At 43.7% G+C, this 12,740-nt stretch overlaps 1 protein-coding gene across 6 annotated transcripts in view; it reads left to right on the top strand.

The window, feature by feature from the left end:
• The window catches only part of khdc4 (KH domain containing 4, pre-mRNA splicing factor), a 44,370-nt gene extending 33,461 nt beyond the window's left edge, over positions 1–10,909 (top strand). The window contains exons 9-13 of one of the 6 annotated variants that reach the window (XR_009654679.1): positions 5,720–5,898; positions 6,052–6,243; positions 9,054–9,141; positions 9,426–9,505; positions 10,034–10,053. Coding sequence is in view for 5 of the 6 variants with exons in the window: in XM_060920880.1 (XP_060776863.1) it covers positions 5,720–5,898; positions 6,052–6,243; positions 9,026–9,141; positions 9,426–9,505; positions 10,034–10,251 (785 nt within the window). In the remaining variant the exon portion in view is untranslated. The other 5 variants (XM_060920881.1, XM_060920880.1, XM_060920882.1 and 2 more) reach the window with 5 other exon arrangements.
• The last annotated feature ends 1,831 nt before the right edge of the window (positions 10,910–12,740 follow it).

Here is a 12,740-nt window from a genome sequence, read left to right as displayed (position 1 = left end):
GAAGTTCTTTATGGAAATCAGGGACGCCGTGTCATTCGGACTAAAGAGGAGAAGGACGACCCAAGTTATCAGCGCTCGGTCCAGAAGCCTGCATCTCTGATGGTATGGGGTTGCATTAGTGCGTGTGGCATGGGCAGCTTACACATCTGGAAAGACACCATCAATGCTGAAAGGTATATCCAGGTTCTAGAGCAACATATGCTCCCATCCAGACGACGTCTCTTTCAGGGAAGACCTTGCATTTTCCAACATGACAATGCCAAACCACATACTGCATCAATTACAGCATCATGGCTGCGTAGAAGAAGGGTCCGGATACTGAACTGGCCAGCCTGCAGTCCAGATCTTTCACCCATAGAAAACATTTGGCGCATCATAAAACGCAAGTTATGACAAAAAAAGACCTAAGACAGTTGAGCAACTAGAATCCTGCATTAGACAAGAATGGGTTAACATTCCTATCCCTAAACTTGAGCAACTTGTCTCCTCAGTCCCCAGACGTTTACAGACTGTTGTAAAGAGAAAAGGGGATGTCTCACAGTGGTAAACATGGCCTTGTCCCAACTTTGAGATTTGTTGTCATGAAATTTAAAAATCACCTAATTTTTTCCCTTTAAATGATATATTTTCTCAGTTTAAACATTTGATATGTCATCTATGTTCTATTCTGAATAAAATATGGAATTTTGAAACTTCCACATCATTGCATTCCGTTTTTATTTACAATTTGTACTTTGTCCCAACTTTTTTGGAATCGGGGTTGTATCCCTGGGTTGGAGATCCAAGTTCTCTGCCCAACAACAGAAGTGCAGTGGAGGCCACCTTTCTGAGGACAGAGAGACAGCTCAAGAAAGAACTAGAGTGGTATGTGGCATACACAACTCAAGTCCATGAGATGGTGGAGAGGAAAGCAGCAAAGAAACTCACTAAGGAGACCATCGCCAACTGGAAAGGCCCAGTATGGTACGTCAGCCACTTGGTGGCGCCAAACCCACACTCCATTACAACACTTGTGTGACTGGTATGGAACAGCAGTCAGAAGTTTAAAGGGCTTAGCATGAATGAGCTCCTTCTGAAAGGGCCTGATGTCCTCAATCCCATCCTAGCAATGTTACAAAGGTTCAGAAGAGTCGTCCATGCTGCCCTAGGCAATATTAAGAAAATATATAATTCTGTGTGGCTTGAAGACCTGGAGATGCACCTCCATAGATTTCTCTGGAGAGACAGTGAAAATGGAGAAATTGAGGAATATGCCATCACCAGAGTCAACATTGGCGATTGACCAGCAGGGTGCATTGCACAACTGGCCATGAGAGAGACAGCAAAACTGCCCATGTTCACTCACCTGGAAGAGGAGCGTAGGATCCTTGAAGAGGATTCTTATGTAGATGACATCCCACAATGACCTGGAGAAGCTAGACGGAACCACCAAAACAACTGAAGAAATCCTAAAGGCAGGTGGATTCTTCTTCAAGCCGTGAGTCCGGTCAGGCCACAGTGGGAGGCAGAAGGATGCAGCACAAGATCCAGCATCATCAGATCAAGTCTTCATTCTTCCCAACCAAATGAGAGAAGGAGACAACAAAGCCCTTGGAGCTGGCTACCTGGTCGAATCGGACAAACTGTACCTCATGACCTCAATCAACTTCTCAAAGAGAAAAAAGATGAGAGTTAGCCAAAATCTCCTTGGAGGAGAGGTGAGAGAAAAAACTCCAAACCCACTGACTAGGAGACAACTGCTTAGCCAAGTAGCTAGCTTGTATGACCCAATAGGTCTCGCAACACCTGCCAAACAAAAGGGAGCCATTCTAGTCAGAAAAGCTTTTCAAGAAGCTGGAGGCAAAACTCTGACACGAGACACATGGGACAAGCCTCTGTCTGAAAGACTGAGAGAAGAAGCCATCCGCCTGTTTGAGGAATATATGCAGCTCAACCAAATAACCTTCCACAGAAGCCTCACACCAGTCAAAAGGATTGGAGGACCCTGGGGGATAACATTCTCTGATGGAAGTGACCAGAGCTATGGAGCTGTTGCATACTTCAGATGGAAGACCGAACAAGGGATCCTGGTCTGGCTGGTCGAGTCCAAAGCAAAGCTCACACCACTTGACCAAAAGGGAGAACCAGTGTAGGCTGTGGTGCTGTCTACGCTGCAAGACTCAGAAGATGCATTGAGAAGCACAGTCAAATGCAAGCTGAACGTTGGCTCCATCTCTTGGACAGTCAAACTGTGCTGGGAGCAGTCCAAAGAGAGAGCTATGGGTTCCAGACCTTTTTCGCAAACAGAGTTGGAGAGATCCAGAAGACCACATCTATTGAAGACTGGAGATGGATTCCAGGTGAGCCAAACATTGCTGACCTCATAACAAGAGGAGCAACCCCAGAAGACCTCAAAGAGGGCTCTGTGTGGCAAAATGGACCAGAGTTTCTGAAACGACCTGTGGAAGAATGGCTGACAAAGTCAGACAAAGTCAACCAAAGACATTGCTGCACAGGCCAAAGAAGGTATAAACAAGCTCCAAAGGAAATGTTTCACAGCAGCACTGACCCGAGCACAGGTGAAAATGTTTCCAACCTCTGCTCCAGCCAAGACTGACCAAAGCAAGGACTTGCAAAGCGGCCCTAGTGGAGAAGAACACCAAATCCAAGTCCAGAGACCACCTGCTGGTTCTGCAGTGAGGAAAATCCTTGACATCAGCAGATTCAGTAGTTTAACCAAGCTGACCAGAGTCATTGCCTGGGTGTGGAGAGCTGCCACAAAGTGGAGAAAAGTGCTGGCCAGAACCTCAACCACAAGTAAACCAAAGGGGGAGAGAATTCCTTCAGCCCAAAAGATCAGGTCCAGAGCCAAAGAAGCTGCACTTACCGTCAGGGAGTGTGAAGACGCGCTCAGGGACCTCTTCCTTGCCGCTCAGGAGGAGGTAACCTTTCCAGACACCACACTCAACAGACTTGCTGTGGTAAGGGATGAAAACACCAGACTTTTGCTCTGTGGAGGAAGGTTCCAAATCTTTAATGAAGAAAAAACTGCAGTACTGATCTTGCCTTGCACATCATGGATATCTACTCTTCTAGCTCAAGAAGCCTACAACACAAATCATGAAGAAATTGCAGGTACACTCCTCCGGATGAGAAGGAAAGCCTGGGTGGTAAGAGGCCGGAGACTAGCTCAAAAGATTGCTGATAACTGTGTGATGTGTAGAAAAGTGAAGGCCAGAAGATGCCAGCAGATCATGAGTGAACTTCCACCTGAAAGAATAACACCAGCCAATCCATTTGAGTACACAACAGTGGACTTATTTGGACCTTATGAAGTGAAGGATGAGGTGAGAAAGAAGGTGAAGCTCAAAGTGTGGGGAATTGTCTTCTGCTGCATGGCATCCAGAGCTATGTACACAGATCTTGTCAGTGACCAGTCAGCTGAAGGCTTCTTGTTAGCCTACCAACGGTTCACAGAACTGAGAGGGCATCCACAGAAACTGTGGTTGGATCCTGGAAAGAATTTTGTTGGAGCCAGACCTGCCCTCAAAGAGCTCTACATGTTTCTGGACCAACTGGAAAAGTCAAAGCTTGAAAATGAAGCCTCCAAACACGGCACAGAATGGAGCTGGAAAATCCATCCAGCAGACTCTCCTCACAGGAATGGAGCTGCTGAAGCTGCTGTCCGCACTGTGAAGCGGGCTTTGCACAACCTGGGAGGTAATGGAGTCTTCACATGGGGGGAGTTTCAAACCTTCTTCCTTTATATGGCTTCCAACCTCACCAATGAAAGACCTATTGATGCCAGGACTCAGAGCCGGGAGGATTGTATAGAATACATCAGCCCAAATTCACTTCTGCTTGGAAGAACTGGACCCAGCGGAGATCCAGGGACCTTTGACTTTGAAGGCTACTCTTTACAAGAGATTAAGAGAAATCCAAACAGAAGTTGACCGGTTCTGGAGGAAATGGAGCCAGTTAGCAGGACCAAACCTGTTTATCAGGTCCATGTGGCACACAGCACAAAGGAATGTGGCCGTTGGAGATGTCGTCTGGCTGGCTGACCAAAACACCCTGAGAGGTCAGTTCAGGCTTGCCAGAGTCGTTGATGTCAACACTGACAAGAAAGGAATTGTAAGGGATGTGCATGTCAGAACCCTCCCCAGTTACCCAGTCTCTACTGTGAAACTCACTCAAAAGGTGAAGATGCCATCAACCAAAATACCTGCAACAGTTCTTCACAGGGATGTCAGACGGATAGTTGTCCTGCTTCCAGTTGAAGAGCAGCAACAAGATTGAAAATGGAACAAGTGAATCTAGTACATTATGCAACTGGTGTGACCTCCTTGGGTTGAAGAACCAGGAGGTCAAGTGGGAGGTGTTGTGTCAGATTTCAATTCATTTCTCATGAGCACTCACAAGGCACTCCAAACCAACAAGGGGGTACCACGCACAAGATCGTGGTGGAACCCAAACCCTCAGCAAGTGGTTTAGAGGGAGCATATTTACCTGCGCACCCACTGGGAAAGCATGGTAGGAAATGTTTGGACAAAGCCCAGTTAAGCCCATTGGGGATAGATTAGGGATAAAATTAGCTCATGTTTTAAGTCGTTCAAATTCTGTAAAGCTGCTTTGCGACAATGCTTATTGTTAAAAGCGCTATACAAATAAACTTGACTTGACTTGAGTTAGCCTTTCACCTGCTCCTGGAAATGAATGGAATGACCACAACTCCAGATCAACCTCAAAATGCAACTGGTAGAGGAAAAAAAAAAAAAAACAACTTCAAATGTGGAAGATGTGATGAGGTCATGCTTCATCATGACTGTTTGTTAATTATTAAGTAAATGCGGTTTAAATTGGATAATTTTGGTTATGCTAATTTAAACTTGTTGAAAATTGACTTTGCTTGAGGAAAAATGTTTATTTCATTCATTTTGAGACAAATACTTGCTTTTTTTTGTTGTTTACCTTGAAGGTTATCAACCTATTCAATATCCAATTTCATCATTTGATTATGTCCACTGAAACCAAAACCCTCTTCAAGAAAATAAAAATCAAGGAATAAGAAGAATTGAGTTGTCCATTGCATCCTTCAACGGTTGATCTGGCAGTTTTTCAAGTTTGGGTAGAGTTGTGGTCACAAAAAGCACAGAACTTGACACTGGAGTTCTGTGGCAATCCAATAACATCTAATAAAGACACATCCATATCATTCCAAACTGAAGAAAATATTTTGTTCTTGGAAAGTCCCACTCATTCAGCCCCAAATGAGTTCAAATATCACACAAAGATTAAAAAAAACAACAACTCAGACCTCAGATACGACACACAAACAGTGAACTGACCTGGGTGTCATCTTGGATTCAGTCAGTGGATGTTCACTGAGGATAATTATGACGTTCATCATCATCAAGCTATCATCATCATATCCTGTCACCCCTTGTTATCACCATCATCCTTGTAGCCTTCATCATTATCCACGTGATCATCACCATAAACTTCACCAGAACCTTCATCCTTACTATAACATTTTATCCGCATCATAACTTTCATTCTTATTACTGTCATTCTCATCTTCCGACTCCTCATAAACTCGATCTTCATCCTCATCTTAACCATCATCATAAACCTCTTCATCATAAACTTCACCATCATAACTTTCATCACCACCTGCATCACCTCTACCTCATTTGTCATGCTCCATGCTGTTATAATTTTGTGTGTATGTCTGTTTTAGGTTTCCTCCCCCCTCCTGGGGTAAATGGTATGCCCCAGTATTACCCTCCTGCGGCACCTGCGCCCAGTCATTACCCCCTTCCCCTGCCAACAGTAGTGCCCACTGCAGCACCTGAGCCCACAGTGCCCCCTACTGCCCCGTACCACATCACACACCCGCTCACGGCTAATCTCTCACAGGTAAGTCTCATACGCGCGTGTTCACACACACACACACACACACACACACACACACACACACACGCACCTCTAACGTGAACATGTGGTAGCTGTACTTATTAGTTGTTGTGGTTTATTATTTTTTTTAATCAAATCTCTACTTTTTCTGTTTAGTCCCTCCCACCAGCAGTATACCCACTTGTGGGTCCACCCCAACATCTTACTCCATCCCCAGTCAAACCTGCAGCTCCACCTCCTTCCAAGGCTGCGTCTCAGACAAAATCAGCGGCTCCGCCCCCTGCCCAGAAACGGCGCTTCACTGAGGAAGTGCCTGAGGAGAGTGATAATGGCCTGCTGGGATACCAGGTATATACAGTACATCATCTCACTGTCTGACTGCCTGTCTCTCTGTCTCTTAGACAGTTTTTGTCAGTCTTTCTCTCTCATTGTCGGTCTCTTTCTCATTGTCTCTCAATCTTACTCGCTGTCGTCTTGTCTTTCTCTCTCTCTGTCTATCTTATTCTTTCACTACCTGTTGTCTTCTCTCACTGTTTCTCATTTTCTGTCTCCTTGTCTATCTGTGTCTCTTTGTCTCTCTTGCACTCTCATTCTTATGTCCTATAGTTATAGATGAAAGTCTTCTGGATTTATCCGGAAATCCGGATATTTGACAAAACTCTTGAAAATCTCCGGTTTCCTGAATGGAGAAATTTATTTTTCGGATTTTTCCCGTTCCTAAACGCTGCGTAATACTTCGCATCATCCTTGCATGGGCGCAGTCCTTAAATAGCCCAGACATAGTTCATTGATTGAAGACAGGTGTTCTTTGTTAACGGCGCGCCTTCAGGTGCACGTGCTAAGGCGCGCAGGACTGACACCGTTCTGCGCAAGTGCAACACAATCGCACTAGAAAGCATGGTCAAGCTGCCAGTGTAGCTGCAGTCTTTTTAGTTGTGAATTACAAGTATTTCCTCGTGTTAACAATTTGCCATGCCAAAACAAACAAAACTTTCCTCCTTCTTTCGATGTGAAGAGAGGTAAGCAATTTATCTATTTTTTTCCATCAAAGTTGCATTTTGTGACTTCTAAGCTAAGTTTTAGTGTGCGGTTTCTACAACACATCAAGAAAACGTGGAAGAAACAGCAATAATGGAAGAGCCGGTTTCTAAGCTGCCTAAAACTAGCAATGTTAATTTATTTTTTTGTTACATAATGTACTCAGGCTGCCAGTCAGTGTGTGACACACACACACACACACCCCTGAAAAATCCTAGCTACGCCCCTAATTTATATGAGAAATTTGGTATTCATTGGTGTGTTTAAATTTACAGACAATACAAACTAATGTAAACGATTGGCTTCAACTCGGATAAATCTGAACTGGAAATTTTTAGTTCACTTTAGCTTCTGCAAACGCACAACTCTACTAAAAGATTGATAAACGAGGCTCAACATCCCCAACATTGAAACCTGAAAGCTTTAGAAACTCTAAGGCTACGTTCACACTGCAGGCTGAAGTGACTCAAATCCGATCTTTTCGCCCATATGTGACCTGTATCCGATCTTTTATTGACAATATGAACGACACAGATCCGATTTTTTCAAATCCGACCCAGGCCGTTTGGATATGTGGTCCTAATTCCGATTCCTATCCGCTCTTTTCATATGCGACTTCAGTCTGAACCGCCAGGTCGCATTCATCCGACTTACACGTCATCAACAAGCCACAAACGTCACTATTCTGCGCTGAAGTAGGCGGCGGGTCTCTCAAAGTTACAACAACATGGCGCATAATCACGGGCGCAGATAGAGGGTGGGACTCGTCCCACCCAGATTTAAATTCACCTCGTTCGGTCCCCCCCACTTATAGGGAGGAAAAAATGTCTATGCTGTCTTTCTTTGCATAAGGCAAACCTCACGGAAAAATCAAAAGACTAATTACCATTCGGTTTATTGAGGTGCACAGCAGTGTATACATAGTTGCAACAACTCACATAAAACAAAGACTGATATTCGGTTGGTTGAGCTGCGCAGACTGCACAGGTTGCGAGCTCGAGCTTGGTTGCTATGGTTACTAACAACAAGTTTGACAGGCATATCGGGGTTGGGGTTGGTTTGCTGGCAGCTTTGTCCCCCCCAGTTCAAAAAACGTATCTGCGCCCCTGTGCATGACATCAATGCGAGGGACGCTTCGGGCTGTGAAGGTTCTGAATCTTCTCAATGGAAGGACGCAGAGGTTCGGGAGCTGATTTCCATTTGGGGGGATGCAGCTATTCAAGCTAGATTGGATGGGTCATACCGCAACCGGGCGGTTTTACTTCCATAAACACTGGCCATGCTCACTGCGTGTGACGTCGTCGTATCCTGCAATGCGCACGCGGAACACTTTTAGGTCGCTTTTCGTTCATACTGAGGATCACATACAAGTCGCATATATTTGTTAATGTGAACGACCTCACAAAAAAATCGGATTTCACAAAAAAATCGGAATTGAGCATTAAGCCTTGCAGTGTGAATGTAGCGTAACAGACCTTTACTTTTTAACAGCACTGTTTTGGGATTTTGCTGAGTTTACCTTCAACTGTCTGATATTTTTCAAAGTAATGAACTGTGTAGCAGGAAAATCACCGCGTTTTCTAAATGTACTCCTGAAAATTACTCATTAACTAGGGGAATTAAATTTGACATTTGTTGACATGTTAATCATTAATGTACATGAAAGAAAAAGGCTTAAAAGTTATAACTTGTTTTAGTGAAAATAAGTACTAGAATGCAGGATTTTGCGTGTTATGTTATTAATTTTTGGGGGGAGGGCGTTGCCCCCCATCTTAGTTTGACTTTCAAAAGTTCAGGATTTTTTTCTTTGCTCCACTTTCATCTCTATAGTCTTTCTCATACCTTCTTTTCAAACTTATCTAAAACCCATAACGATATTTCTGCACTATATTTATATGTTAACACACACTAAGTGGTGGTGAGTAAAAATCCCCACACACGCCACTGAGGACTAACATGTGGTGAGTGTGACTTCTGTAAATTAATCAGTAGGTGTGAAGTGTCTGTACGTGTGTACGCACGCCTGCCTGCGTGTGTGTGTGTGTTGTGTGAGGATGTGTGTTAATGGTATTGTGTGTTTTTCTGCTCATAGCATGGACCCATTCATGTGACTAATTTAGGTTCAAGCTTCTCAGTGGGCAGCCCCGAGACTGCAGGACCACAACGTAGCATTTCTACTTCCTGTGGGGAGAGACAGGAGAGAGAGAGGTACACAAACACACACACACACCCTCTCAATGTGTGTCCACATTCTACTGAGTAAGATTTAGGACACTTGAGTGGACAGGTGAGAGACTGGGACCTGAGTGAGTCTGGAGACAGCAGATTGGGACAGGAGAGAGAGAGAGACACACACAGGAGTGAGACAGTATTGAGCATAGAGACAGACACGAATGGGACAGGAGAGAGAGAGAGAATTGAGACAGACACAAACGGGACAGGAGAGTGTGTGTGTGTGTGTCATGTGATATAGATATGTCTCTGTACCCCAGTAGGCAGATGATGCCCCTTCTACCCCCACCACTGAGCAGTGGAATGAGAGAGCAGAAAAGTGAGCTGCACAGCTCCCTGGGTAAGACACACACACACACACACACACACACACACACACACAAATATATATATCTCCCTGGTACAAGCAATGTCAGGCATTGTTTGTTATGGATTCAGAAACCCCTCCTCCTTCTTCTTCTCTGATTGGCTGGTGGATTCGTCAATCCCTCCCCCTCTCAAACGGATGGCTCGCGCGCTTGCGTGTGTAGTTGTGAGGCTAACTGTGCTCTCTCTTGTGTTTGTGTGTTTTCTCTCTCTCTCTCCTCTCTCTGTGTTTTTCTGTTTCATGACCCATGGGGTGATGTGGTGGGGGTGGGGTCACCTTCCCTTCTACTTCCTGATTGGATGGCTTCAACATTGTCCCCCCCACCAACCGACCAATGAAAACCGTTCTTCATTCTTCACAACTGCTGATGGTCAACACCGTGTGTGCGTGTCTGTGTGTTGCATTGATTATTTTTTTTGGATTTTTTTTTTTTGCTGCTGTGCGGGCTGGTGCTCTCTCTCTCTCTCTCTCTCTCCCTCCCTCTGTTTCTCCCCCCCCCAGTTCCTCAGGTAAAGCGCATCAGGACAGGGTTGGTATCATACTCTGGTGATTCTTCTGATGAAGAGGATGAGCTTGCATCTCAGAAATTGGGTGAGGCCAGTGAGGTTGGGTCCTCCCCTTCAACATGGACTACTGGGGTGTTCAGATGCCCTGCCCCCTCTCAGCCACAACCGAAAACGCAGACCACACAGTCAATGCCATTCTGGATGGCGCCATGAGAGGGAGGTGTAATGCATGTGCGCGCACAAGCACACACAAATACATATCCTTTGTGTGACAGTCATTCCCTGGGCGGAGCTTAATTTATGTTTCATCAGCCAATTGTAAACTGAATGATGTGATTATTATTGGTAGCTTTTCTTTTCTCTAGATATATTAATATTGCAGTGTGTTAGAGCGAGCCAGCATTTGCAATTGGTTGATCAAATGTAACAAACATAACTCCATCTTTGTAGACCCAGAGACACCTGTTACATGGCAGCATGTAACACCACACAAACACACTTCGGTTCCTCTCTGCCCTTATGCTTACAATGAGCAGGCAAACTGATTTGTTGATGGGACAGGAAGTAATGTAACAGACAGGAAGTAATGTACAGATGTAATATAATGAACTGGACAATAATGTGATCATTTGTTTCTCAGAATAAACTGCTTTATCTTACATCTGATTGGTTGTTTTGCATATGGGAAGACACATTTTATTCATGTTTGATGTACAACACACACACGTTGCTGTGTAACCATGATGTGAGAATGTGTCTGGGTTTTTTTTTTTTTTTGGCTAATTAGTGACCCTGAGCAGGGTTCCACTGGGTTCTAAAAAATATTCTCCACTTTTTTCCTTGAAAAATAAAGTCCAATAAGTATTCTTCACTTTTTCTTAGTCTGTGTATTTTTTCTTAGTTCTCGACTGATCAAAGTGGACTTAACACAGGTTTATACCAACCAAACTGGCACAATTCAAATATATGTACAGATACAGCTCGGCCTCTCCATTACAGGTAAAGCTTTGACTCCACTCCAGCATCTAATAAGAAAGGCCTGATTTTGGGCACCCTGTGCATCATCAAGCTAAAATAAACCTCTAGTTTGAGCTTACTGAAGGTTATTTTAACATGGAATTATTCAAAAGGGGTATTAGGACTCCCCTTAAACAGAAAATTTGATTTACAATTGAACAGAGTCAAGAAGAATTTGATTTTCCTGTCGATTTACAAACCGAACACAAAATGATACTGCGTTTTTCATCATACGTTAGCCCAGGGGCGTTTCGCACTATTGAAAAGACCAGAGGCTCCATCAAGTTTTCCTGGGGCTTGTATATTTTAAGGGAGATTGGCATAAATAGGTTGGTGTGGTGATATCTAACTTTACAAGATAATATCACTCGCACACATTCAAAGGATATTCAAGATTGCTTTGTCATTGTGGAAGATCCACAATACAATTCAATGCACTGCCTTGCCAAACGGTCCTCAGATAAGATTCATACGTTTCCAGACATAAGATTCAAGATTTACAAACATGACAAATATACAGGCGTAAGGATTTACAAAGAGATAGACAAAATTTACAAACATGAAAGCAGAGGTGGACAGTAACGAAGTACATTTACGTACTTAAATACACGCTTTGAGTATCTGTACTTGAGTTTTTTTTTTTTGAAACTTAAGACTACATTTCAAAGACAAATATCGTACTGTTCACTCTTCTACATTTCTGTCAAGGTCCTCGTTACTTGTTACTATGAAGCAACTTTGAAAGTGGATGTTTTTTCTTTTCTAAAATGTGATTGGCTGTCTCCGAGTCACCTGAGAAAAAAATCAGTAATCGCTGGGGTCAAGTCACGCCCGTAGACTGTATAAAATCAAGTTCAACGATTTCTCAGCAACGTTATTTAACACGATCAGTTGATGGCAGAATGGAAGGAGGCGGTTCTTCTGGAGAACGCACGCACTCACGGCTTTACCTAGAACCCATGCTTCAGTTTTCTGAAAGGATTAAAGATTCATTTTGTCTTAAATGTTTGCCGAAAACGAATCACATCATGGCCTACAAAAACTCACCGTCCAACCTGCGGGAGCATATTGAGGTATGTAAAATGTTTTATTCCAAGAGAAAGTGTTAAGGTTTCTATTGGAGTGCGCAGTCCTCTATTGTGTATGGAGAATAAGCAGAACAAACTCGGATCATCTTTAGCCTCTTGGCATATTTATTTAACAATAAAGTGCAAACTGGTTAGTGTTGCCAGATACTGCTGACGTTTTCCAGCCCAAAATATGTTCAAAACCCGCCAAAATGCACTTAAAACCGCCCAAAATGTAAAATGTACTTGATGCCTATCTTGTAAAGTAAAAATATGGACCCTTTTCACGTGACGTCACGACAAACGCGGCCGCCATTTTGGACATGTACTACCAGTAGTTTACCACAGCCAACATTGAGGAACGGCAGCAAAGAAAGTTTTTACTTTCAGCAAGACTTCCATCATGCCACTATATTGTTGTGCACCTGGATGTAGTAACCATCAACAAACAAGGCAAGGTTTATCATTTTATCGGATCCCGACGGAAAAGATGGATAGCGGCCATTAAAAAAAAATTAACAGATTGGCAGCCCTCGGCATACCAGCGCTTGTGTAGTGACCACTTTGTTGGAGGTAAGACGAATAAAATTAGCCAGAAAAGGCATTACATTGCTGTTA

Source organism: Neoarius graeffei, chromosome 5, assembly GCF_027579695.1.
Source record: "Neoarius graeffei isolate fNeoGra1 chromosome 5, fNeoGra1.pri, whole genome shotgun sequence".
Classification (NCBI taxonomy): domain Eukaryota; kingdom Metazoa; phylum Chordata; class Actinopteri; order Siluriformes; family Ariidae; genus Neoarius; species Neoarius graeffei.
This window is presented reverse-complemented; position numbering and strand designations above follow the sequence as displayed.